This window comes from Molossus molossus, unplaced genomic scaffold (genome assembly GCF_014108415.1).
Source record: "Molossus molossus isolate mMolMol1 unplaced genomic scaffold, mMolMol1.p scaffold_m16_p_11, whole genome shotgun sequence".
NCBI lineage: Eukaryota > Metazoa > Chordata > Mammalia > Chiroptera > Molossidae > Molossus > Molossus molossus.
Genome location: NW_023425346.1, coordinates 19,731,290 through 19,753,053, shown reverse-complemented (window position 1 = coordinate 19,753,053; position 21,764 = coordinate 19,731,290). Strand labels below are relative to the sequence as shown.

The window sequence follows — 21,764 nt, the reverse complement described above, 5'->3', positions numbered from 1 at the left end:
AAACTCAGAAGTTTTTTAATGGGATGAGGTCTCATTTGTCAATTATATTTCTTGTTGCTTGTGCTTTTGATGTCATATCCAGGAAACCATTACCAAATCCAATGGCATGAAGCTTTTCCCCTGTTTTCTTATAGATTGTTTTATAGTTTTAGATCTTTAACTTATTTTAAGTTAATTTTTCTACATGATGTAAGGTAAGGGCCCAACTTTATTCTTTTGTGTGTGATATCCAGTTTTCTCAGCACCATTTGTTGAAGAGACCATCCTTGCACCAATGGTGGGCCTGGCACCTTTGTCAAAGATTATTTGCCCATGTATATAAGGACTTAAGGATAATCATTATTCTTATTTCTAGCACCTTAAATTAGTTCTATCCTGCTTCGACACTTTGTATAAGTGCAGTCATAGAATATGTTCTTTCTTGTATATGGTTTCTTTCATACATAAAGCATTAACAGTGTAAGATCATCATTTATGTTTTGTGTACTGTAGTTCTGTTTTCGTTGTTATGTGATGTTCTGTTAATGAATATATCACAATGATTCACCAATTTTTCTGTTAATGAACACTTAAATAGGTTCCAACTTGGGTTCTTATGGGATATACCTTTTAATCCATGTGATGTATATATATCACATTTCTGTTGAGTATGTATGCTTAGGAGTAGAATTGTTGGGTCATAGGTTGTACGTGCGTTCAGTTTTGTAAAGATTGCCAAAATGGCCCTGGCCGGTTTCGCTCAGCGGTTGGAGCGTCGGCCTGTGGTACAGAGAGACCCAGGTTCGGTTCCCGCTAAGGGCACGTACCTCGGTTGCAGTTTGTCCCCAGCCCTGGTTGGTCATGCAGGTGGCAGCCACTCGGTGTGTCCCTTCACATCGATGTTTCTCTCTCTCTCTCTTCCTCTCTCTCCCTCCCGCTCTACCTGAACAAAAATGGAAAATTGTCCTCGGGTGAGAATAAAAAAAAAAAAAAAGATTGCCAAAATGGCCTTGGCCTGTTTGGCTCAGCGGTTAGAGGGTCGGCCCACAGACCAAAGAATCTTGGGTTCAATTCTGCTCAAAGGCACATACCTCTATTGCAATTCAGTCCCCAGTCCTGGTCAATGTCATGTGGGAGGCAACCAATTGATGTGTCTTTCTCACATCAATGTTTCTTTCTCTATCTCTTCCTCCATCTCTCCCTTTCACTCAGCCTGAAAACAAATGGAAAAATATCCTTGGGTGTGGATTTAAAAAACACGAAAAGATTGCCAAAATGTTTTTCCACAGTGGTTGTATCAGTTTATATTCCTGCCAACAGTGAATGAAAGTTGTTCTACATTTTTTTTTAACACTCAGCGTTGTTGATCTTTTTAGCCATGCTGGTGATTTTACGATACTGTGTCATATTTTATGTGTATGTGAGAAAACCAAAACATCACTGATTTTGTCTGGAGAAAGTCTGGTACATATACCAAAAAGACTGACTTACTAATTCACCTCTTGATTGGTTTAGGTCCAGCCTAAACACGTGAAGGAAGCTTTCAGATTACTAAACAAATCAATCATCCGTGTAGAAACACCTGATGTCAATCTAGATCAGGATGAAGAAGCCCAGATGGAGGTAGATGAGAGCCCAGATGGCATCAATGGTGAGATGCTTGTTTATATGACTCTTCTAGAATTAGAGATCAGAATGTTTTCTGAAATGTCATGGTAAATGTGTACTTATTGATGGTTTGGAAGTCTGTGTAGCAAAAGGGAAGAATGGATATTGAATTGTAATTAACTATTTACAAAAGTTAAAATTTAATTTCATAAATGACATAAAATATGTATACTTAAAATACACCAAAATGGCGATAGTGGACTTAATTCCCCGGCCTATTTGTATTGTTATTTTACTTTTAAAAAAATATTTGGTCATTACCACCTTTTTTTTTTTAATGTTTCTTTTTTTTTATTAATTTTTTAGAGAGAGGAAGGGAGGGAGAGAGAAGCATCATTGTGAGAGAGAAACATTGATTGGCTGCCACCTGCATGCCCCCTACAGGGGATTGAGCCCTAACCCAGGCATGTGCCCTGATCAGGAATCCAACTGGGACCTCTCAGCTCATGGGATGTGGCTCAGTGGTTGGAACATCAGCCCACGAACCAGAGAGGCCCAGGTTCGTTTCCCGCTAAGGGCACGTACCTCAGTTGCAGTTTGTCCCTGACCCCAGTTGGGGCTGTGTGGGTGGCAACCACTTGATATGTCTCGCATCAATGTTTCTCTTCCTCCCTCTCTCCCTCCCACTCTATCTCAAGACAAATGTAAAAAAAATGTCCTCGAGCGAGGATAAAAAAAAAATTTTTTTCTCAAGTACATTAAAACAGAAAAGTATCAGAATTTAAAATTTGACATAAAAGAATTAAAATTTTGCATATATTTTAGATGCATTTTAGATCATGAAATCTTTATATCTGTCATTCTTCTCATTTCTTCTAAGTTAGTCTTCACTAAGAGCGCTTACAGATTTGCTTTTAATTTTTATTTGTAAAATTACTAAATATTGAGAATACCTTCATGCTTGTTTTGAAATTAGTATTGAAATATAAGTGGTATTTTTATAAACATTTGATAGGGGGGTTTTGGAGAAACAGAAAGAAGATTCAAGTGCTTGATGTTTCACTCAGGTCACACTGACAGCCCTGCTCCTGTGAATGGAATCAACGGCCACAGTGAAGACACAAACCAAGATTCTGTTCCGAAAGCCTCCTTAAGGCTGGGCTTCTCCGAGTACTGCCGAATCTCTAACCTTATTGTGCTTCACCTCAGAAAGGTGGAAGAAGGTGAGGCTCACTTGTGCGATCATTTGCATAAACCACTTGATTGCTAAAGATTGTGTTATGTCAGAAGAGATGATAAATTGGTAGACAGGCTCACTTCAGCAAAGAAAATTTGCAGGTATCAGCATATCTGCCAGCATGGACATTTCCCCCAAGTTCATTGTCGGACATTTATGGATTATTCTTATTAATGTTAGCCAATTTTAATAGTTTTGAAGCACAGTTTGGAATTTGATAATACATAAAGAAGCACTTTAGAATGTTTTTAGAGATGCATGATTACTATTTCTTACAATAGCTTTATTTAAAATGTATGAACGCCTAGGCTATTTATATTTCTTAGCCAAGTAATTGAACTCAGAAGACAACTTTATCAGCACAAGTGCATTCCAGACTAGAAATGAAATAAAACCCTCATTTCTCCATAGGTAAAGTGTGATATCTGGATACTAGTACATTTCCTTCTCTTAATTGCTTGACCTGCTGTTCCCAGTTATATCAACCTATAGTTAGCCACAAGGTAGAAGGAAAAATAATGAAATCAAGGACTCAAGCTTAAAATTTAATTTGGTGTCTAACCATCAGGTAATTCTTATTTAAAAGTTCCAATATGGCCCTGGCCGGTTTTGCTCAGTGGTTAGAGCATTGGCCCGCAGACCAGAGAGACCTGGGTTCGGTTCCCGCTAAGGGCACATACCTCGGTTGCAGTTTGTCCCTGGCCCTGGTTGGGGTCGTGTGGGTGGCAGCCACTCAATGTGTCTCTCTCACATCAATATTTTTCTCTCTCTCTCCCCACCCCCCCTCACTCCTGCTCTATCTGAAGATAAATGCAAAAATGTCCTTGGGTAAGGATAAAAAAAAAAGGTTCAATATGCTGGCTTTCAGACAGATTCTTTCCTCACAGTGTCCTCTCTGAGGTGGACTAAAAGAACACCAGTGATTGTCTTGGCTTACTAAAGATTTGAGTCCTGTGACCTCTGCTGTCTTTCCCCTGATAACTGTGGACCAGTGGGCGGGAGGGAAGAAGACAGTAAAGAATCCGTTAGGACAGACAGGTTTTAACCCCGCTCCCTTCTCACATAAAAGGATTTGGGAGCTTACATGTTCTTGTGTTTACATTATATTTCATTATTCTATTACTCTCTTGCACAACTAAGTTTTAAACATGGCAGACCATTGATGGAGCAAATATAAGATTAGTACCCAGACACTGTCTGCATTCCCTAGATTAATTCTACTAGGTCTTCTTCCTTTTTTTAAAAAAAAAAGGAAGAGTCATTGTTCACCCAGCCAAGTAAGTTATTAAATCTCAGTCTTCGGGTAGACAGCACAGGGAGCACAACTTTAAACCAAGGCCACTTACCAAGAACATTTGGACAAACCACTGAAGTGTCCATACAGCAGGTCCTCGAATAATGTCCTTTAGGTAAGGTGAGATTCCATAGGAACTTAACTCTTATTAATATCAATTCACCTTTGGTAAAATTGGTTTTATCGTGCAGCTTTTGCTTAAAATTGCAAAACCTATTAACAGTGTTAAGTGAGTATTTACTGTACAGCCATAAGAAAACTTTTCAAAGGCAGTTATCAGTAAAGCTAGAATTTTTTCTATTTTTTTTTTCTTCCTCGCCCGAGAATATTTTTCTATTGGTTTTCAGTAGAGTGGAAAGAGGGGGGCGGGGGAGAAAGAGAAACATCGATGTGAGAGAAACACGTTGATTGGTTGCCTCCTGAGTAACCTAGACCAGAACCAAGGATCAAATCTGCAACCCAAGCACATGCCCTTGACTGGGAATCAAACCCACGACCTTTCAGTCCACAGACTGATGCTCTGTCAGCTGAGCAAAACCAGCTAGGGCCCTATTTTGATTTTGCATTTTATTAGCAATTGCTAGAATTAAGACTAAGTAGAACTTTCTTTTATTATACTTTATTTCTGTGATTACAATATTATTCTGGTTTCAACTTTTCTTGTGAATTTAGAGTTCTGCTTTGGACTCTATAAGAACCAGACAATTTAGTCGGTATAGGTAGACCTTGCTGGAATAAATTGTTCATTTTTTATTTTGAGTGAATTCCTGTGGTTTTTACTTCTCAGTTGACCTCAATTCCATAAAGTCTTTTCTTTTTCAAAAAAAAAAAGTTATATTTAAGAAGTTTTGCTTGTTGTTGTTTCATTCCTAATGTATGCGTTCAGTTGTTGGCAGACATTCTCATAAATGATGAACCATAAAAAGGTGAAGGAAACACTTTATACTCTGCAGTCTTAATAGCTTTAAGAAACTTGTTTCTTATAATCTCTATTTAATTTGATTTTTCTCCTCAGGATAAAGTTAGGTGTACTTTAATACAAGTAATATGACAGGTTATTTCAGGTTTATGCTGGAACATCCAGATGTGCTTTCTGATTGGTTGATGGTTATCTAATCTGTATGTAGTTTGTTGTATAAGCAGACCACAAGGACTGACAGTATACAATTTGTTGGAAAGATAATCTGATCCTTTTAAAATGTTTTTTTTTGTTGTTGCAGAAGCGGATGAGTCTGCATTAAAGAGAAGTGAGCTTGTTAACTGGTACTTGAAGGAAATTGAATCAGAAATAGATTCTGAAGAGGAACTTATAAATAAGAAGAGAATCATAGAGAAAGTCATTTATCGACTCACGCACTATGTATGTACAGAACTTTGCTTGCTTGGGTAGTAATGAGGGAGGGAGCTCATGCCTAATATGTTCAAAACAGTTTTCCCCCATTGTACCCATTTACTCAGTTGCTTTAGGCCAGGCACCTTAGAATCTTTCTTGATTTCACTTTTCCCTTACAACTTCTTTTAGCAGCAAATCCTATGAGCCCTGCCTTTAGTATGTGTATTTTGTTCTCTTCTTATCACCTTATATCTGTCCCCCTTTGTATAGGCTTTCTGTGCAAGTGGCCAGGCATCTTTTTTTTTTTTTTAGAGAAAGAGATAGGACCCGAGAGAGAGAAAAACATCGATGTGAGAGAGAAATATCTATCAGCTGCCTCCTGCACGCCCCCTACTGGGGATAGAGCCACACTGGCTGGGCTTTTAACAAGTCAAATTATTTTAGTGCCCTACCTTCCAGTTCTTCCCTTACATTTAGAATAAAGTCCAGTCGCCAATACCATGGCCTGCAGAACCCTACACAGGCAAGGCTCTGTCTGTCTTGTTCACCTCATTCTATTGCCCTCTTTCTCTTCTTATTGTACTCCGTGACACCGGCCTTGTCGGTGTTCTTTAGACACACCAGACATGAAGGCCTTTGCACTTGCCCTTTATCTCTTTCCCCAGATCCCCTCCTGAACTCTGAAAGAGGTTTTTATTGCCGAGCCCGTTGAAAGCCTTCTTGTTGTTGTCACCCCTGCCCTGCTTTGTGTTTCTTCATAGTGCTTATTGCCTGGCAGTATATTCCTTAGTTAAGTGTTTACTTTGTCTCTCTGGTTAGAATGCAGGCGCCACCAGGGCGGGGACTGTATCCTTAGGTTCTACAATGTTGCCTGGTGCATAGAGGGGTCAAATATTTGTTGAATAGTTAGATTTTTCTGTTCAAATGGCAGAGATTCAACTATCCTGCTGTTCACTTCAGTGCTCATTATATAACTATTGTAGGTGTCCCATTTGAGGGTTGTCTTACCTGAAAAACTGTTTACCTGTGAAAGTGGATGCATGTGAGTGTGTGGCTTCAGGATGGAGGGGTGATGAGAACAGCTACTCAGCTCAGAATTTAATAAAAAATATATATGAAAATAAAGCTGAACTGGGGTGGTGTGTGCTCAGAATTGTCTTTCTAGTAGTGGGCAGTGTGTTTGCACCAGAACAGCCCTTCCCTCCCCAGAGCCCCCGGGGATCAGTGTGAGATAAAACCCATGCAAGAAATCCACATTGGGCCCTGGCCGGTTTGGCTCAGCGGTTAGAGCGTCGGCCTGCGGTCCTGAAAGACCCGGGTTCGGTTCCCGCTAAGGGCACGTACCTCGGTTGTAGTTTGTCCCCGGCCCTGGTCAGTTGTGCGGGTGGCAGCCACTCGATGTGTTCCTTTCACATCGATGTTTCTCTCTCTCTCTCTGTTCCTCTCTCTCCCTCCCACTCTACCTGAACAAAAAATGGAAAAGTGTCCTCGGGTGAGGATAAAAAAAAAAGAAAGAAATCCACATTGGGACACACTGTACCATCATCTGATCTAAACTGATAAGTTTGACTCATTACCTAAGCTAATTTGCCGCAAAAGACTAGATAACATACCGTGTTGATCAAATGTTCTTCCTGTGAGGGTGTGTTAGTACATAGAGTGCTTGAAAGAGTCCAGTCCCTCTTAATGACATTAGCTTATTCTGTGGGACTTTGCCACCTTTTTAGGATTAAGTCATTATTCCCTGAGTTCCTCCATATGGGCTTGGCTAGGAGTCCTTCTTATTTGTGGATATTTTAGACTGATGTATAGGCACATCATAGGCTTGAAATTTGTCATCAATATTCTTAAGCCACATGGCATGTTCTTTTTTTTTTAGCTCATAAATCAGAGTAAAATTTTTTCATGTTATCTTCAGATTCTACTTCTAACTGAATTATGAATGGGTAGTATATGAAAGAGTTCAATGACCAATAATTAAAATTAGCAAAATATTAAGTGAGCCCAGCCGGTGTGGCTCAGTGGTTGAGCATCAATCCACACACCAAGAGGTCACCAGTTCAATTCCCGGTCAGGGCACATGCCTAGGTTGTGGGCCAAATCCCCAGTGAGGGGCATGCAGGGGGTAGCCAATCGATGTTCTCTCACTGATGTTTCCATCTCTCTTCCTCTCCTTTCCTCTCTCTCTCAAAATCAGTAAATGGCATACATTACATCTTGTCTTTTTTGAAATTATTGTATTTACAAGTACTTGATGTAATACGCCAGGAAGCCTTATTAAAATCACAATGTCTGTTCCTAGCCAGTTTGGCTCAGTGGTTGGAGCATCGGCCTGTGGTCCAGAGAGATCTGGGTTTGGTTCCTGCTAAGGGCATGTACCTAGGTTGCAGTTTGTCCCTAGCCCTGGTTGGTCGTGCGGGTGGCAGCCACTTGATGTGTCCCTTTTGCGTCGATGTTTCTCTCTCTCTCTCCCTGCCACTCCGTCTGAACAAAAAATGGAAATGGAAAAATGTCCTTGGGTGAGGATTTAAAAAAAAAACCACAACATTGAGCTTATTTGCATAATTCTTAATTTTCCTTTTTCTTTTTAATATGTTTGTATTGATTTTTTTAGGGAGAGAGGTAGAAACATCGATGTGAGAGAGAAACATTGATCAGCTGCCTCCTGTGTGCCCCCTACGGGGGATTGAGCCTGCAACCCAGGTGTCTGCCCTGACCAGGAATCAAACCAGCGACCTCTTAGTGCATGGGATGATGCTCAATCCACTGAGCCACACCAGCCAGAGCTGTAGTTCTTGATTTTTCAGAGGAAATGTATGGTATGAAAAGATCTATATCCTAATGGGAACAGGGTTTAACAGAACTTTAATAATGATTTTAAGGTCTAGGTCTTTTTCTGGGTGTCTCTGGAGGTGAATAGAAGAAAGTTCTGCCCTGGCTGGTTTTCTCAGTGGTTAGAGCGTTGGCCCACAGACCGAAGGGTCTCAGGTTCGATTCCTGGTCAAGGGCATGTACCTGGGTTGCAGGTTCAATCCCCAGCCCCAGTTGAGGTCATGTGTAGGCAACCGATCGATGTGTCTCTCTCACATCAATGTTTCTCTCTCTCTTCCTCCTTCCCTTCCACTCTATCTAAAAAACAAAATCAGTGGGAAAATATCCTCAGATGAAAACTAACAAAAAGAAAAAGAAAGAAAGTGCTAGTAGCAGACACTAAGGAGAAGGGTCAGGTGCTGTGTGTCTGGCATTTTTATAATACTGCTGGAGATTGAGGACAAATGTTTGTGTCCCACAGGATCATGTTCTCATTGAGCTCACCCAAGCTGGACTGAAAGGTTCCATGGAAGGAAGTGAGAGCTATGAAGAAGATCCCTACTTGGTAGTGAACCCTAATTACTTGCTTGAAGATTGAGATACCGAGAGCAACTAACCAGAAACACTGGGCCTCTACCTCCTGGCCAGGAGCCTGGGATCTGAATGGAGCTCTACTAGCAAGAGGATGTTTCTGGGAGAAATGCTTGGGGAAGATTTATTTTTGAGAAACAAGAACCAAGTTGATGGTCCTGTGTGTCACATTTCTGCTGTACACTTTGATGCCAGCATGGGCCTTAGCCTTTGTTTAGTGTGCTTCTTATCTAAGTGAAGTTGGAACCCAATGATGTGTGGTTTCTGTAACTAAGACCTTTGTTTTCATGTGTAGGAAAAAGGCCCATTACTTTTATGTAATGGTATTTTATTGGGGAAATAACTTTTTCAATTGCTAATTACTGCTTCCCACCCACCCCACCCCACCCATCAAAATAAAATAACTTGTTTTGCATTTGTCTTATTGGATGTATTTATACTCTAATTATTGTTTCCATTTACTTGTGACTATGAGTCTTTCACTTTATCTTATATTTGTTTCAGGCATGCAGCATAGTGATTAAACAGTTATATAATTTACAAAGTGATCCTCCTGATAATTCTAGTACCCACCTGGCACCAGACGTAGTTATTACAGTATTATTGACTATATTCCCTATGCTGTGCTTTATATTCCCGTGGTGAGCATTTCCCTTTTGCTTAACCTGGGGCAAGGGGTTGTATGGGTGGCGTTATGGGAAACCTTCAGGAAACCTTCAGGATTAGGCTCCTGTGAGGAGTCCTTATTAGAATTAGTATGAAGGCTAAAGGAGCCTTGGAAATGACTTTCCAAGGTTAATTTCTGTTGTTGGATTTTTTCAATAGGTTGTTTTTGGTTTTAGTTTACTTTTTTATTAATTTTTAATAGTTTATTGTGTTGTAAGAGTTATTTTCCAACTGCTTTTTCAAGGAAAGTACATCATTTTCTATATTACAAACAATTTCCAAATTTTATGGCTTTCTTTCAGGTAAAAGGTACTAACTGTTTATGATACTAACCTCCTGAAACTTAGTTATGGCCAATATATTGGTGAAGTTTCCGTTGCAGCTTTTAACGATGTCATTCTTGGCCTGCAGGGCCAGCTAGGGATGTCCATCTGCGGCGTGTGAGCGCACTGATGGTGACCTGCCTCCCCGCTGGCCTGGAACGATGAGGGGGCACTGGAAACGGACAGAGAAATTGCACAGGTAGCAGGTGCGGGGTTCTAAGCTCCTGCAAAAGATATTCCTCATTAACGAGGGTGTAAGAGGCTGCTGGGATGAGGAAACCTTGGTGTGGAGGATCTCAGACTTGCTACAGAGGCAGTTAGGAGCTGCTAGTGTAAAATATGGACAAATGTCAGGCAGAACATTCAGTAACAGGTGTTAAGAACATTCTAGAGAAAAGTGAGGAGACAGCAAGAAAGAGTCCCTCCCTGTACTGACTCCCACTTGATTTTTAAAAGTGGGTTCAGGAGATCCTGAAAGAAGAGAAACAGCCTGACGGGAATTTGAACTGTAATTTGATCGAATATTTGCCCAAAGGAAAGTTTGAAGCTCAGGAAATGAGTTCCTTTTTGGTGAGTCTGTCCCCTTCCCAATTCTGCCATTTGCAGGAGTGCAGGCTCCAGGGCAGGGTGAGGTGATTCCTACAGTTCAGACGTACTTACATTTCCACACACCCCCTTCCTCCACATGTTACTTGTCAGGAAGGTGAAGTAATAATAGATGATGGAACATGTACAAGATCTTCATGAAGAAAATTAGACAAATGTTTGGTAAGTGGGTAGATATAACATGTTCCTGAATGTTGAAATTGTCAACTAATCTGTAAATGTAATGTATTTTCCACCAAATCCAGCAGATATCCATCAACAAGGAAATGACTGCATAAGTTGTGATATAGCTATGCTGTGGGATATACAAATAAAAATGGGGTAAACCTATATGTTTGAAATATCTCCAGGACACACGGAAAAGATAATGTGCAAATATAGCCATAGGAGCATCTAAATAAAAACAAATATTAACAGACCTAAAAGAAAGAAATGGTAATATAATAGTCAGGGACTTTAATACCCCCGCACTTTCATCAATGAATATATCGTCCAGAATATCAATAATAAAACATGAACCTTAAAAGCAACAGAGTACACATTCTTTCTCAAGCGCACATGGAATATTCTCCAGGACAGGTCATATGTTGGCCACAAGTCTTAATAAATTTAAGAAGATTGACCTTGGCCAGTGTGGCTCAGTTAAGTGCCATCCTGTGTACCAAAAGGTCTTCAGTTTAATTTTCTGTCAGGGCACATGCCCGGGTTGCTGGCTTGATCCCCAGTAGGAAGTGTGCAAGAGGCAGCCGATCAGTGTTTCTCTCTCCCTCTAACATCAATAAAAAACATTTAAAAAAAATATTTAAGACTTCTGGTCAACATGGCAGCATAGGTAAACGCGGTATTGCCTCCTCCCACAACCACATTAAAATTACAACTAAACTACAGCACTACCATCATAAGAAATGCCTGACATCGAGCTGAATGGAAGTTCTACAACAATGAAATTTAAGAGCCAAATGGAGACTGGTAGGAGGGGCAGAGGTGTGGTGGATAAAAATCAGGAGGGACACCTCAGCTGGAAGGTCCTCCCTGAGTGAGGAGTCCTCGGCCCACACCAGGCACCCAGCTCAGGGTTCCAGTGCCAGGAAGAGAAGTCCCCATAACTTCTGGCTGTAAAAACCAGCAGAGACTGAGGCTTCTGGAGCCTCAGGCAGCTCTTCTTAAAGAGCCAGCCCTCGGATTTGCTCCCTCTAAGCTCAGAGGGGAGGCAGCTTGAAAAGCAGCAGAGACATACAGGGAAGAACTGAACTATCTGGCCTCAGGACAAGGATTGGAGAGTCAGCTTTCTCTGACATGCTGGTGGAGACCTTTGTTCCTTTGGTGAGCCCTTTCCCCACAAGGCTTGCAGACGGGCGCCATATCTGGGACTCCAGCAACCTGGCTCACTGTTTGACCCGCCTTGGTGATTCCCTGAGGCCCTGCTGCACCCAACTTTTGGGCCCACCCAAGCTGTTTCCAATGGTTTTACCATAGGATTGACCTGTCTGGGATCCTGCTTCAGAGTTTCCTAAAATCTCTCAAACAAGCAGCATCTGGTCTCAGTGAGTCCCATACCTCTCGTTAAGTGGCCCCAGGCCTGGCACTAGAAGCAGCCAGCCTTGGTTCACAACCTGGATTTTCCTGGGCACCTCCAAGCCCAGCACAAGAAGCAGCCAGCTGCAGATCACTTTGTAGCTTATGCTGGGTGGTCCTGGATAGAATGCAGGCAGTGGCTGACCTTGCCCCAGAGCCACCACACCCAGTAGACAACTTCAGACCACATCGAAGTACCACTACCAACCACTGTGACACACTCAATGAGTGGACACAGTGGGTACCAGAGCCCTGATGAAGTAAGTCTTGCTCTGTGTGGTGGGCCCCTACACAGCTGATCCTCCAAGGGAGTCAGAGGCCAGTGATCAGTGGGCACAGCCAGTCCTTGCAGCTGATCAGCCTGAGTAAATCCCTCCCATTGATGTGCCAACAGCAATCAAGACTCGATTACAGCAGAAGGTTGTACAGTCCACACTAGGGGTGCACCTCAGAAGCCCACCTGGGGTGATCAGGGAGGCTGTACCACTGGATCTTATAGGACACTTACAATAGGCCACCCTATGAAGCCTAGGAGACATGACAACTCTACCTAATACATAGAAACAATCACAGGGAAGCAGCCAAAATGAGGAGACAAAGAAACATGTTCCAAATGAAAGAAAGGAACAAAACTCCAGAAGAACTAAACAAAATGAAGATAAGCAATCAATCAGATGCAGAGTTCAAAACACTAGTTATAAGGATGCTCAAGGAACATAGAAAGACATTCAAGGAACTTAAAAAGAACTCCAAGGAACTTAGAACATCAACGACATAAAAAAAAAAAACAGTTAGAAATGAAGGATTCACTGACTGAAATAAAGGATAATTTACAGGGAATCAGTAGTAGAGTAGGTAAAGCCAAGAAGCAAACCATCCATTTGGAATGTAAAGAAGCAAAAAACAACCCATTAGAACAGCAAAAAGGAAAAAGAATACAAAAAGAGAGAGAGAGAAAGAATAGTGTAAGAAGCCTCTGGGACAACTTCAAGCATGCCAACATTCTCATCATGGGGGTGCCGGAAGGAGAAGAGAGAGAGCGAGAAATTGAAAACCTAGTGGAAACAATAATGACAGAAAATTAATTTGGTGAAGGAAACAGACATACAAATTCAGGACGCACAGAGTCTCAAACAAGATGAACCCAAAGAGGTCCACACTGAGACACATCATCATCAAAATGCCAAAGGTTAAAGACAATGAGAGAATCTTAAAAGCAGCAAAAGAAAAGCAGTTAGTTACCTACAAAGGAGGTCCCATAAGACTGTTAGCTGACTTCTCAAAAGAAACTTTGCAGGCCAGAAAGGAATGGCAAGGGATATTCAAGGTGATGAAAAGCAACGACCTACAACCAAGATTACTCTATCCTGCAAAGCTATCATTTAGAATCGATGGACATATCAAGAGTTTCCCAGACAAGAAAAAGCTAAAGGAGTTCATCACCACCAAACCAGTATTATCTGAAATGTTGAAGGAGAAGATAAAAAATATGAACAAAGTGGCAATTAATACATATCTATCAACAATTGAATCTACAAACAAAATGAGCAAGCAGAACAGAAACAGATTCATAGATACAGAGCACTTTTGGTTACTTGCCAGATGGGGGGACTGGGGGGATGGTGAAAAAGATGAAGGAATTAAGAAGTACAAATTGGTTGTTAGATTGATGAACCTCAAAGGGAAGGGGGAGGGAGGGTGGGATGAGATAAACCAAAGCACTTCTATATGCATAACCAATGGACACCGACAATAGTTTGGGGAGGGTAGGAGAGGGGCAGGATTGGGGAGGAGGGGGTCAATGGGAAATAAAAGGGGGGACATCTGTAATACATTCAACAATAAAGATGGGTTAAAAAAATATTTGAGCCTCTTTCTGTCTTCGGCTGCAGCACCGTGAGGAGCTGCCGCCATGTCTGCTCATCTGCAATGGGTGGTCGGAGGGAACTGCTCCGGCTCCCTGATCAAGAGGAACAAGCAGACGGACAGCACGGAACCCAGTAACCCGAAGGCCCGCAACTCCTTTTGCTACAAAGGGCTGATTCACTGCAAAACGGTGGGCGTGGAGCCTGCAGCCCACAGCATAGGTGTGCTGGTGGTCATGAAGCGGCGATCCGGCCGGCGAAAGCCTGTCACCTCCTATGTGCGGACCACCATCAACAAGAACGCCTGGGCCCTGGCCGGTTTGGCTCAGCAGTTAGAGAGTCGGCCTGTGGTCCAGAGAGATCCGGGTTCGGTTCCCGCTAAGGGTATGTACCTTGGTTGCAGGTTGTCCCTGGCCCTGGTGGGTTGTGTGGGTGGCAGCTACTCGATGTGTCCCTTTCACGTCGATGTTTCTCTTTCTCTCTCTTACTCTCTCCCTCCCACTCTATCTGAACAAAAAAAATGAACAACAACAAAAAAAAGAACGCCCAGGCCACCCTGAGCAGCACCCCATATTTGATCCGCAAGAACAAGTACCTCCTGGATCTGCACATGGCTGCCATCCACAGGGCCCAGCCAGAAGTCCGTGATGGTGAAGAGATAGTGTCCCGCCCCACCAGGAGCTCTTGAGTACTCCCCTTCCCCCCAAAAAAATAAAGGTATCGGCCAACTTTCCATAATATATATATATGAAGATTGAAATCATTTCAAGCATATTTTCTGATCATATGAAACTAATTACAAGGAGAAAACTTGAAAATTCACCATTATGTGGGGATTAAACATGCTACTGAATGGGTTAAAGAAGAAATCAAAAGAAATTTAAAAATACCTCGAAACAAATGAAAATGGAAATACAGCATACCAAAACTTACCAGATGCTGCAAAAGCAGTTCTGACAGGGTAGTTCACAAGTATATTTCTACATCAATAAAAAAGAAAGTCTCAAATAACCTAACTTTACATTACAGGAATTACAAAAAGAACAAACGAAACCCCAAAGCTAGTTGAAGAAAGGAAACGAAGATCAGAGTGGACATAATGAAATAGAGACTTATAAGACAATAGAAAAGATCAATGAAGCTAACTGGGTTTTGTTTCTTTTTTAAAGAAACAAAATTAACAAACCTTTAGCTGGACTCACTAAGAAAAAAAGAGGACTCAAAATGAGAAAAGAAGTAGACATTACAATTAATACCACAAAAAAGGGATCATAAGAGACTGCTATGAGCAACTATAAACACCAACAAGTTTGACAATCTAGAAGAAATGGATAAATTTTTTGGAATATACAACTTACCAAGATTTAATTATGAAGACATAGAAACTCTGAACAGGCAGGAGACTGAATCAATAATCAAAACGTCTCAACAAACAAAAGTCCAGGATCAGATGGCTTTAATGGTGAATTCTACCAAACATTTGAAGAATTGATACTAATCTTTCTCAAACTTTTAAAATTATTTTATTGTTAATTCTCACCCAAGGACAGTTTTTCATTGATTTTTAGACAGAGTGGAAGGGGGAGGGTCAGAGAAAGAGAAAGAAAAACATCAATACCTCCCTCATGACCCCGAACTAGGCCAGGGATCAAACCTGCAACCCAGGTAAGTGCCCTTGACCAGGCGTTGAACCCATGACTCTTTGGTCCTCAGGTCAATGCTTCAACCACACAGCCAAACCAGCCAGGGCTCAAACTCTTTTTCAAAATAGAAGAGGAACCCTGGCCAGTTAGAGCGTCGGCCTGCAGTCCAGAGACTGCGGGTTCGGTTCCCGCTAAGGGCACATACCTCGGTTGCCGTTTGTCCCCGGCCCTGGTTGGGTTGTGCGGGTGGCAACCACTCAAGGTGTCTCTCTCACTTCGATGTTTCTCTCTCTTCTTCCCTCTCTCCTTCCCACTCTATCTGAAGATAAATGCAAAAATGTCCTCAGGTGAGGATAAAAATAAATAAATAAAACAAAAAACTAAGACACAAACACACATTAGCCTGGGACTTAGAATCATCGACATCATTGTCTTCCACTCCGCGTCCTATCCCACTGGAAGGTCTTCAGGGCAATAGCAGGCAAGGAGCCGTCCTCTCCTCTGACAACAATGCCCTCCCTGGACACCTCCTGAAGACCTGCCTGAGGCTCTTCTTCAGAAGTGTTCTTTTAAATACGTCCATGACGATTTGATTGGTTTGTTTCTTCTTTTCATCATAGCAATTAATGTACCATGAACATTCCTCTCTATTAATGAAAACTTTCCAGGGTTGGGTCCATGTTTTCAAACTATAAGGAGCTTGTGGAGATCTGAAAAGGCGTCTGCTAAACCCTCACTGTGAATTTTCTTGGGGCTTCTTTTTCTTCTCCTGCAGTTTCCTTTTCTCTTGCTTCTTCTTCAACTGTGTTCCTGTTCCAGTTCCAACAACTCCCCGTTAGTCAGTTCCTCAGGAACCGCCTCTCGGAGCTCCTCACTGTCATCGTCATGAGCACGCAGGTTACGCTTGTTTGCCATCTCAACCACAGCCTTGATTTTTGCAACCTCCTCAACTTGGCAAATCCTTTGAAGTCACAAACCTTTGGAGTGTCTTCTTCCAGATGCTATTGATACACTTTTTTGTGACATCACCCCAAGCCCAAAGCAAGGTTCTTGATGTAGTCATCAATGTAATCATCCTAGAACTGCACCGTGTCTACTCAGTGTCTTCTTCTGTTGCAATACCCTGGGCAAAGTAGCCTCAGGCAGCAGGCCGTAAAAGCTTCTATAACTCCTGTCCTGTTGATTGAATCAAAGATGTGGTGTTTGGAGGGAGAAACACCATTTTGATACTGGGATGAAAATCACCTATAAAAAGAGGATGTCTAAGAGTATTATCAACAATAAGTAAAATCGTGAAAGATGTGTTATTCTCCAAACAGTACTTCTCCATTTTTCTGGTGTAACAATTCAGAAGGGCATCTTGGAAGAGGAGTTTGGTCATCCATGACTTCTTATTACCTTGTAGTACACTGGCTGTGTGTACTTACTGCTTTGCTTGAAGACCCTGAAGTTCTCACTATGCCAGGTCACACAGGGTTTTAACGTGTAGCCTGTAACATCGCCCTCAAGCAAGACGGTTATTCTGTCCTTGAAAGCCTTGAAATCTGGCATTGAAGTGGCCTCCTCCTGGATGCAAGTCCTTTCAGGCATTTATTTCCAGAATAGGAAGGTTTCATCCATATTGAATATTTGCTCTGGCAAGTAATTTCCCTCCACAACCAGCTTATGTAGAGTTTCCAAAAATTCTTCAGCTGCTTTCACATCAGCACTTGCAAACTCGCCACTTACTTTCACATCATGTAATGAATGATTCCTGAGGCATTTGCCAAGATCTAGCAGTAAGTTCAACATCATGGTCCGGTTCAGCCTTTTCTTTCAACATAGCAGACAAACTTTTTGCTTTGGCTGTGATCATCATGGCGCAGAGAGGGATGTGCTTCTGTATCTGGTCTTTAATCCAGGTCATTAAAAATGTCTCCAGCCCTGGCTGGTTTGGCTCAGTGGTTAGAGCGTTGGCCTGTGGTCCAGAGAGACCCGGGTTTGGTTCCCGCTAAGGGCATGTACTTCGGTTGCAGTTTGTCCCCGGCCCTGGTTGGGACGTGTGGGTGGCAGCCAGTCGATGTGTCTCTTTCACGTCGATGCTTCTCTCTCTCTCTTCCTCTCTCTCCCTCCTGCTCTGTCTGAATAAAAAATGGAAAAATGTCCTCGGAGAGGATGAAAAAAAGAAAACATTTAAAAAAAAAAAAAAATGTCTCCATGCCTGATATAGTTCCTTCGAAAATATTTGTTAGTCTCATTTCTTTCAAAAGGTTGTGTTACTTTGTTATTGTTCTAAAATATTGTAGCTATGGTGAAATGGGTCCTGCCTCACTGCTGAGCAGTAACCATCACTGATCTTCCACCTTTTTAGTCCTTAGTCACTTTTAGTTTTGTTTTCATGTTAATCACTCAGTATGTCATCATTAGCTGTATGCTTAGGGGCCATGATGAACAAAACAGCACGAGATTAAATTATGCACAAGAGAAAATGATGCAATGAAGAGACACAGTAAAATGAGATGTATGAAATTACTGCCAGTATTAACATGGTATACTGGTTTTTCTTAATAAGCAGAAAAGAGTAAACTCTAAAATAATGATGGAAAAGATAGCAACAGGCATATAAAAGGATGCTCAACATCACCTGTCATAAGGGAAATGCAAATCAAAACCATTATGAAATACCTGTTACAATGGCTGTTATCGAAAGACAAGAAATAACCAGTGTTGGAGATGTAAATGGATGCAGCCAGTATGAAAAGCAGTATGGAGTTTCCTCAAAAAACTAAGAATAGAACTACCTTATGACCCAGCAATCCCTCTTCTGGATATCAACCCAAAAAATTTGAAAACACCTATTCATAAAGATATATGTACCCCTCTGTTCATTTTAGCATTATTCACAATAACCAAAACATGGAAACAACTTAAGTGTCCTTCTATGGCCAATTGGATATATTCAATGGAATATTACTCAGCCATAAAAAATGAAATATTGCTATTTGTGACCACATGGATGGACCTTGAGAATATTATGACAAGTGAAATAAGTCAGATGGAAAAGGACAAGAACTATATGATTACACTCATATGTGGGATATAACACAGAAAGCAATAAGCAAAAAACAAACTCATCGATAGAGACAGCAGAACAGTGGTTACAGGTTTGAAGCTGTCAGGGCCATCAGAAAAATGTCAGCAAATGAAATAAAATTTCTATTTTTTAAAAAATAGGGGGAAAAGTGAGTGTGTGAGTACACACCAGGAAAATTCCAGGAAAAAGAATGAAAGGAGAGGCTATGCCCTGTCATAAAGTGAAAAGTACTACACAGGTATAGAAGTTTAAATTGTGTGGTATTCTCACAGGAATGGCTAGTCAAGCAGTAGAAAGTCCCAAAACATCTTTGTATAGATATTTCGTTTCTGATAAGGTGGCATTTCAAATAATGGAAGAAGAATGGCCTGTTTAATAACCTGTTAGAGCCCTGGCCGGTTTGGCTCAGCGGTTAAAGTGTCGGCCTGCGGTCCTGAGAGACCCGGGTTCGGTTCCCGCTAAGGGCACGTACCTCGGTTGCAGTTTGTCCCCGGCTCTGGTCAGTTGTGCGGGTGGCAGCCGCTCGATGTGTCCCTTTCACATCGATGTTTCTCTCTCTCTCTGTTCCTCTCTCTCCCTCCCACTCTACCTGAACAAAGAATGGAAAAATGTCCTCGGGTGAGGATAAAAAAAAATAAAAAAAATAAAAAAAATAACCTGTTAGAAATTGATAAGCCATGCCACACTACATATATAAAGTTAAAATTCAACATGAGCTAAAGATCTAAAGATTAAAAACAGGATAAGGAAATATAGGTTTGACATGAGACTTTTAAACTATGGTACCAAGAATATACTTTAAGCCCTGGCCGGTTTGGCTCAGCAGTTAGAGCGTCGGCCTGCGGTCCTGAGAGACCCGGGTTCGGTTCCCGCTACTGGCACGTACCTCGGTTGCAGTTTGTCCCCGGCCCTGGTTGGTCATGTGTGTGGCAACCACTCAATGTGTCCCTTTCACGTCAATGTTTTTCTCTCTCTCCCTCCCACTCTACCTGAACAAAAAATGGAAAAATGTCCTCTGGTGAGGATAAAAAAAAAAAAAAAGAATGTACTTTAAATAAACACCATTAAAGACTGGGGAAAATTTTTTTCTATCATGTTTGCTTTTTGTTTGTTTGTTTTTAATCCTCACACAAGGATACATTTATTGATTTAAAGAGAGAGAGAAACATCATTTGGCTGCAGGACTGACTGCTCTCCCCTACAGCCCCTCCCTGCATGTGCCTGGACTGAGAACTGAACCCACAACCTTTTGGTGTTCAGGAGGATGCTCCAACCAGCTGAGCCACTGGGCCAGAGCTCTATTGTGTTTTGTTTGTTTGTTTGTTTATTCCTCACCCGAGGATATTTTTCTATTTATCATTAGATAGAGTGGGAGGGAGGGAAAGAGAGAGACAAAGAGACACATCAATGTGATAGAGCCACATCGACTGGTTGCCTCCCGCACGACCCCAAGCAGGGTTGGGGATGAACCGCAACCAAGGTACAGGCTCTTGACCGGAATCGAACCCACGACTCATTGGTCCGTGGGCCGATGCTCTAACCACTGAGCAAAACTTGCCATGGCTCTATCATGTTTTAATACATGATATTCAAACTCTACTAAGAGTTTCTATTTCAGTAACAAGTTAAAATAATAAAAATATACAAAGGATATAAACATAAATCTCAGAAGAAAAGCAAGCGACCAATTAACATGGAGAGCTACAACTCTAAGCAGAAAAATGAGAAACCAATAAAGAGATAATATTTTCATTCTTTCAAGTGTCAAAAATGTGAAGTTTTTTGTTTGTTTGTTTGTGTTTGTGGTATGTGCCCCTAGCGGGAACCAAACCTGGGACTCTCTGGTCTACAGACCGATGTGCAACTGCTGAGCCAATCTGGCCAGGGAAAAAGTGTGAAGTTTTAAAACAGGTGTTAGCAAAGGAGAAATTTAAGCACAGTTCTAACTGTAGGTAGAAGCAGCCTGTTTTGGAAGACTACTTGGATTTCAATCAAAATGTCATTGGGTCAGCAACTTAATTTCTAAGAATTTTGTGTTAAATAAATAATCACACATGTGGGCAAAGATATGTAAGGTATATAGATATTCATTTGCAACCAATTAAAATTAACATAGAACCAGTGTTCAATATGCAAGAGATTATGTCCTGGTAGCTCCTTACTGTGGAATGAATGGTATGCATTGTTAAAAAGAAGTGGGTCTGTATATTTTAATATAGACAGAGCCCCAACAGCTATTAAGTGAAAAGAAAAGAAAGCTGAGGAACAACCATAATCCCATATATGTTAAATTATATTATACATTTAAAATGTTATACATCAATTATGTTTGCATTATGTTTGCATTGTGTATATGCAATAATAGCTGTCACTGAGTTGCATTGTTCTAAGCATGCTAAAGAATGCGCAGAGAAATTAAGTAACTTTCTCCAGATGAGATTTAAACCCAGCATTCAAACTCCTGAATTACCAGCTACACAGAGAAAGAAAACCAGAAGGAAAAAACGTGGAAGGTACTTACACTAGGAAGGGGAATTGACAGATATTTCATATGTTTCTATATTGTTTGAATCTTTTACAAAATGTTTCATCATTTACTTACATAAAAAAAATTTTTTTCTTTATTGATTTTTAGAGAGAGAGGAAGGGAGAGGGAGAGAGAGATAGAAGCATCGATGAGAGAGAACATGGATTGGCAGCCTCTGCATGCCCCCCATTGGGGATTTGGCCCACAACCTGGGCATGTGCCCGGATGGGGAATCCAACCCGCCACCTTTTGGTGCATGGTCGATGCTCAACCACTGAGTCACAGGGCTGGGCTACTGACATATTATTAAAAGGAAAAAAGAGTTTGTCAAGGGACTCGTTTTTGTTTTGTTATGTAAACAGATTTTAAAATAACTTATAAGTAAGACAAAGAACATTTTTCCTTCGGACATTTTCCAAGTTCCTCTGCTTAAATCGTGCGAGGCATTTGAGGTTTTGCTCTCGCTTATGGTCTTCATTTTTTTTTTTTTTTTTTTTTGATATTACATTGGTGAACCAAACACTGACCGCATTATCATAGATAACCCAGTTAAATATTAAGTGTGAATAATCACTTGGTATTTTACAACCTCGTCCGTCGTTAGGATTCCAAATCCTCTCCAGGCCCATGAAA

General features: G+C 41.3%; 2 protein-coding genes across 2 annotated transcripts in view; both read left to right on the top strand.

Annotated features, from left to right (window-relative positions):
• The window catches only part of MCM6 (minichromosome maintenance complex component 6), a 41,863-nt gene extending 32,988 nt beyond the window's left edge, over nucleotides 1–8,875 (top strand). The window contains exons 14-17 of the mRNA XM_036254627.1: nucleotides 1,495–1,630; nucleotides 2,655–2,810; nucleotides 5,339–5,478; nucleotides 8,744–8,875. Of these exons, the coding sequence (XP_036110520.1) occupies nucleotides 1,495–1,630; nucleotides 2,655–2,810; nucleotides 5,339–5,478; nucleotides 8,744–8,860 (549 nt within the window). The 3' untranslated portion in view covers nucleotides 8,861–8,875. The remainder of the gene's footprint in view (nucleotides 1–1,494; nucleotides 1,631–2,654; nucleotides 2,811–5,338; nucleotides 5,479–8,743) is intronic.
• Nucleotides 8,876–13,935: 5,060 nt separating this feature from the next.
• On the top strand, nucleotides 13,936–16,539 carry LOC118625579 (60S ribosomal protein L28-like). Its single transcript, XM_036254626.1, has 3 exons — nucleotides 13,936–14,196; nucleotides 14,439–14,538; nucleotides 16,307–16,539. The coding sequence occupies exons 1-3, from the start codon at nucleotides 13,936–13,938 to the stop codon at nucleotides 16,537–16,539; spliced, it is 594 nt and encodes a 197-aa protein (XP_036110519.1).
• Nucleotides 16,540–21,764: the final 5,225 nt, after the last annotated feature.

Bases quoted from the DNA above. Each gene is read 5' to 3' on its own strand.
- LOC118625579 (XM_036254626.1), top strand. From the start codon at position 13,936: ATGTCTGCTCATCTGCAATGGGTGGTCGGAGGGAACTGCTCCGGCTCC. The intron at 14,197-14,438 runs GCCCTGGCCGGT...AAGAACGCCCAG, and splicing joins CCATCAACAAGAACGCCTGG to GCCACCCTGAGCAGCACCCC. The intron at 14,539-16,306 runs GTGAAGAGATAG...CTTCTCCTGCAG, and splicing joins CCAGCCAGAAGTCCGTGATG to TTTCCTTTTCTCTTGCTTCT.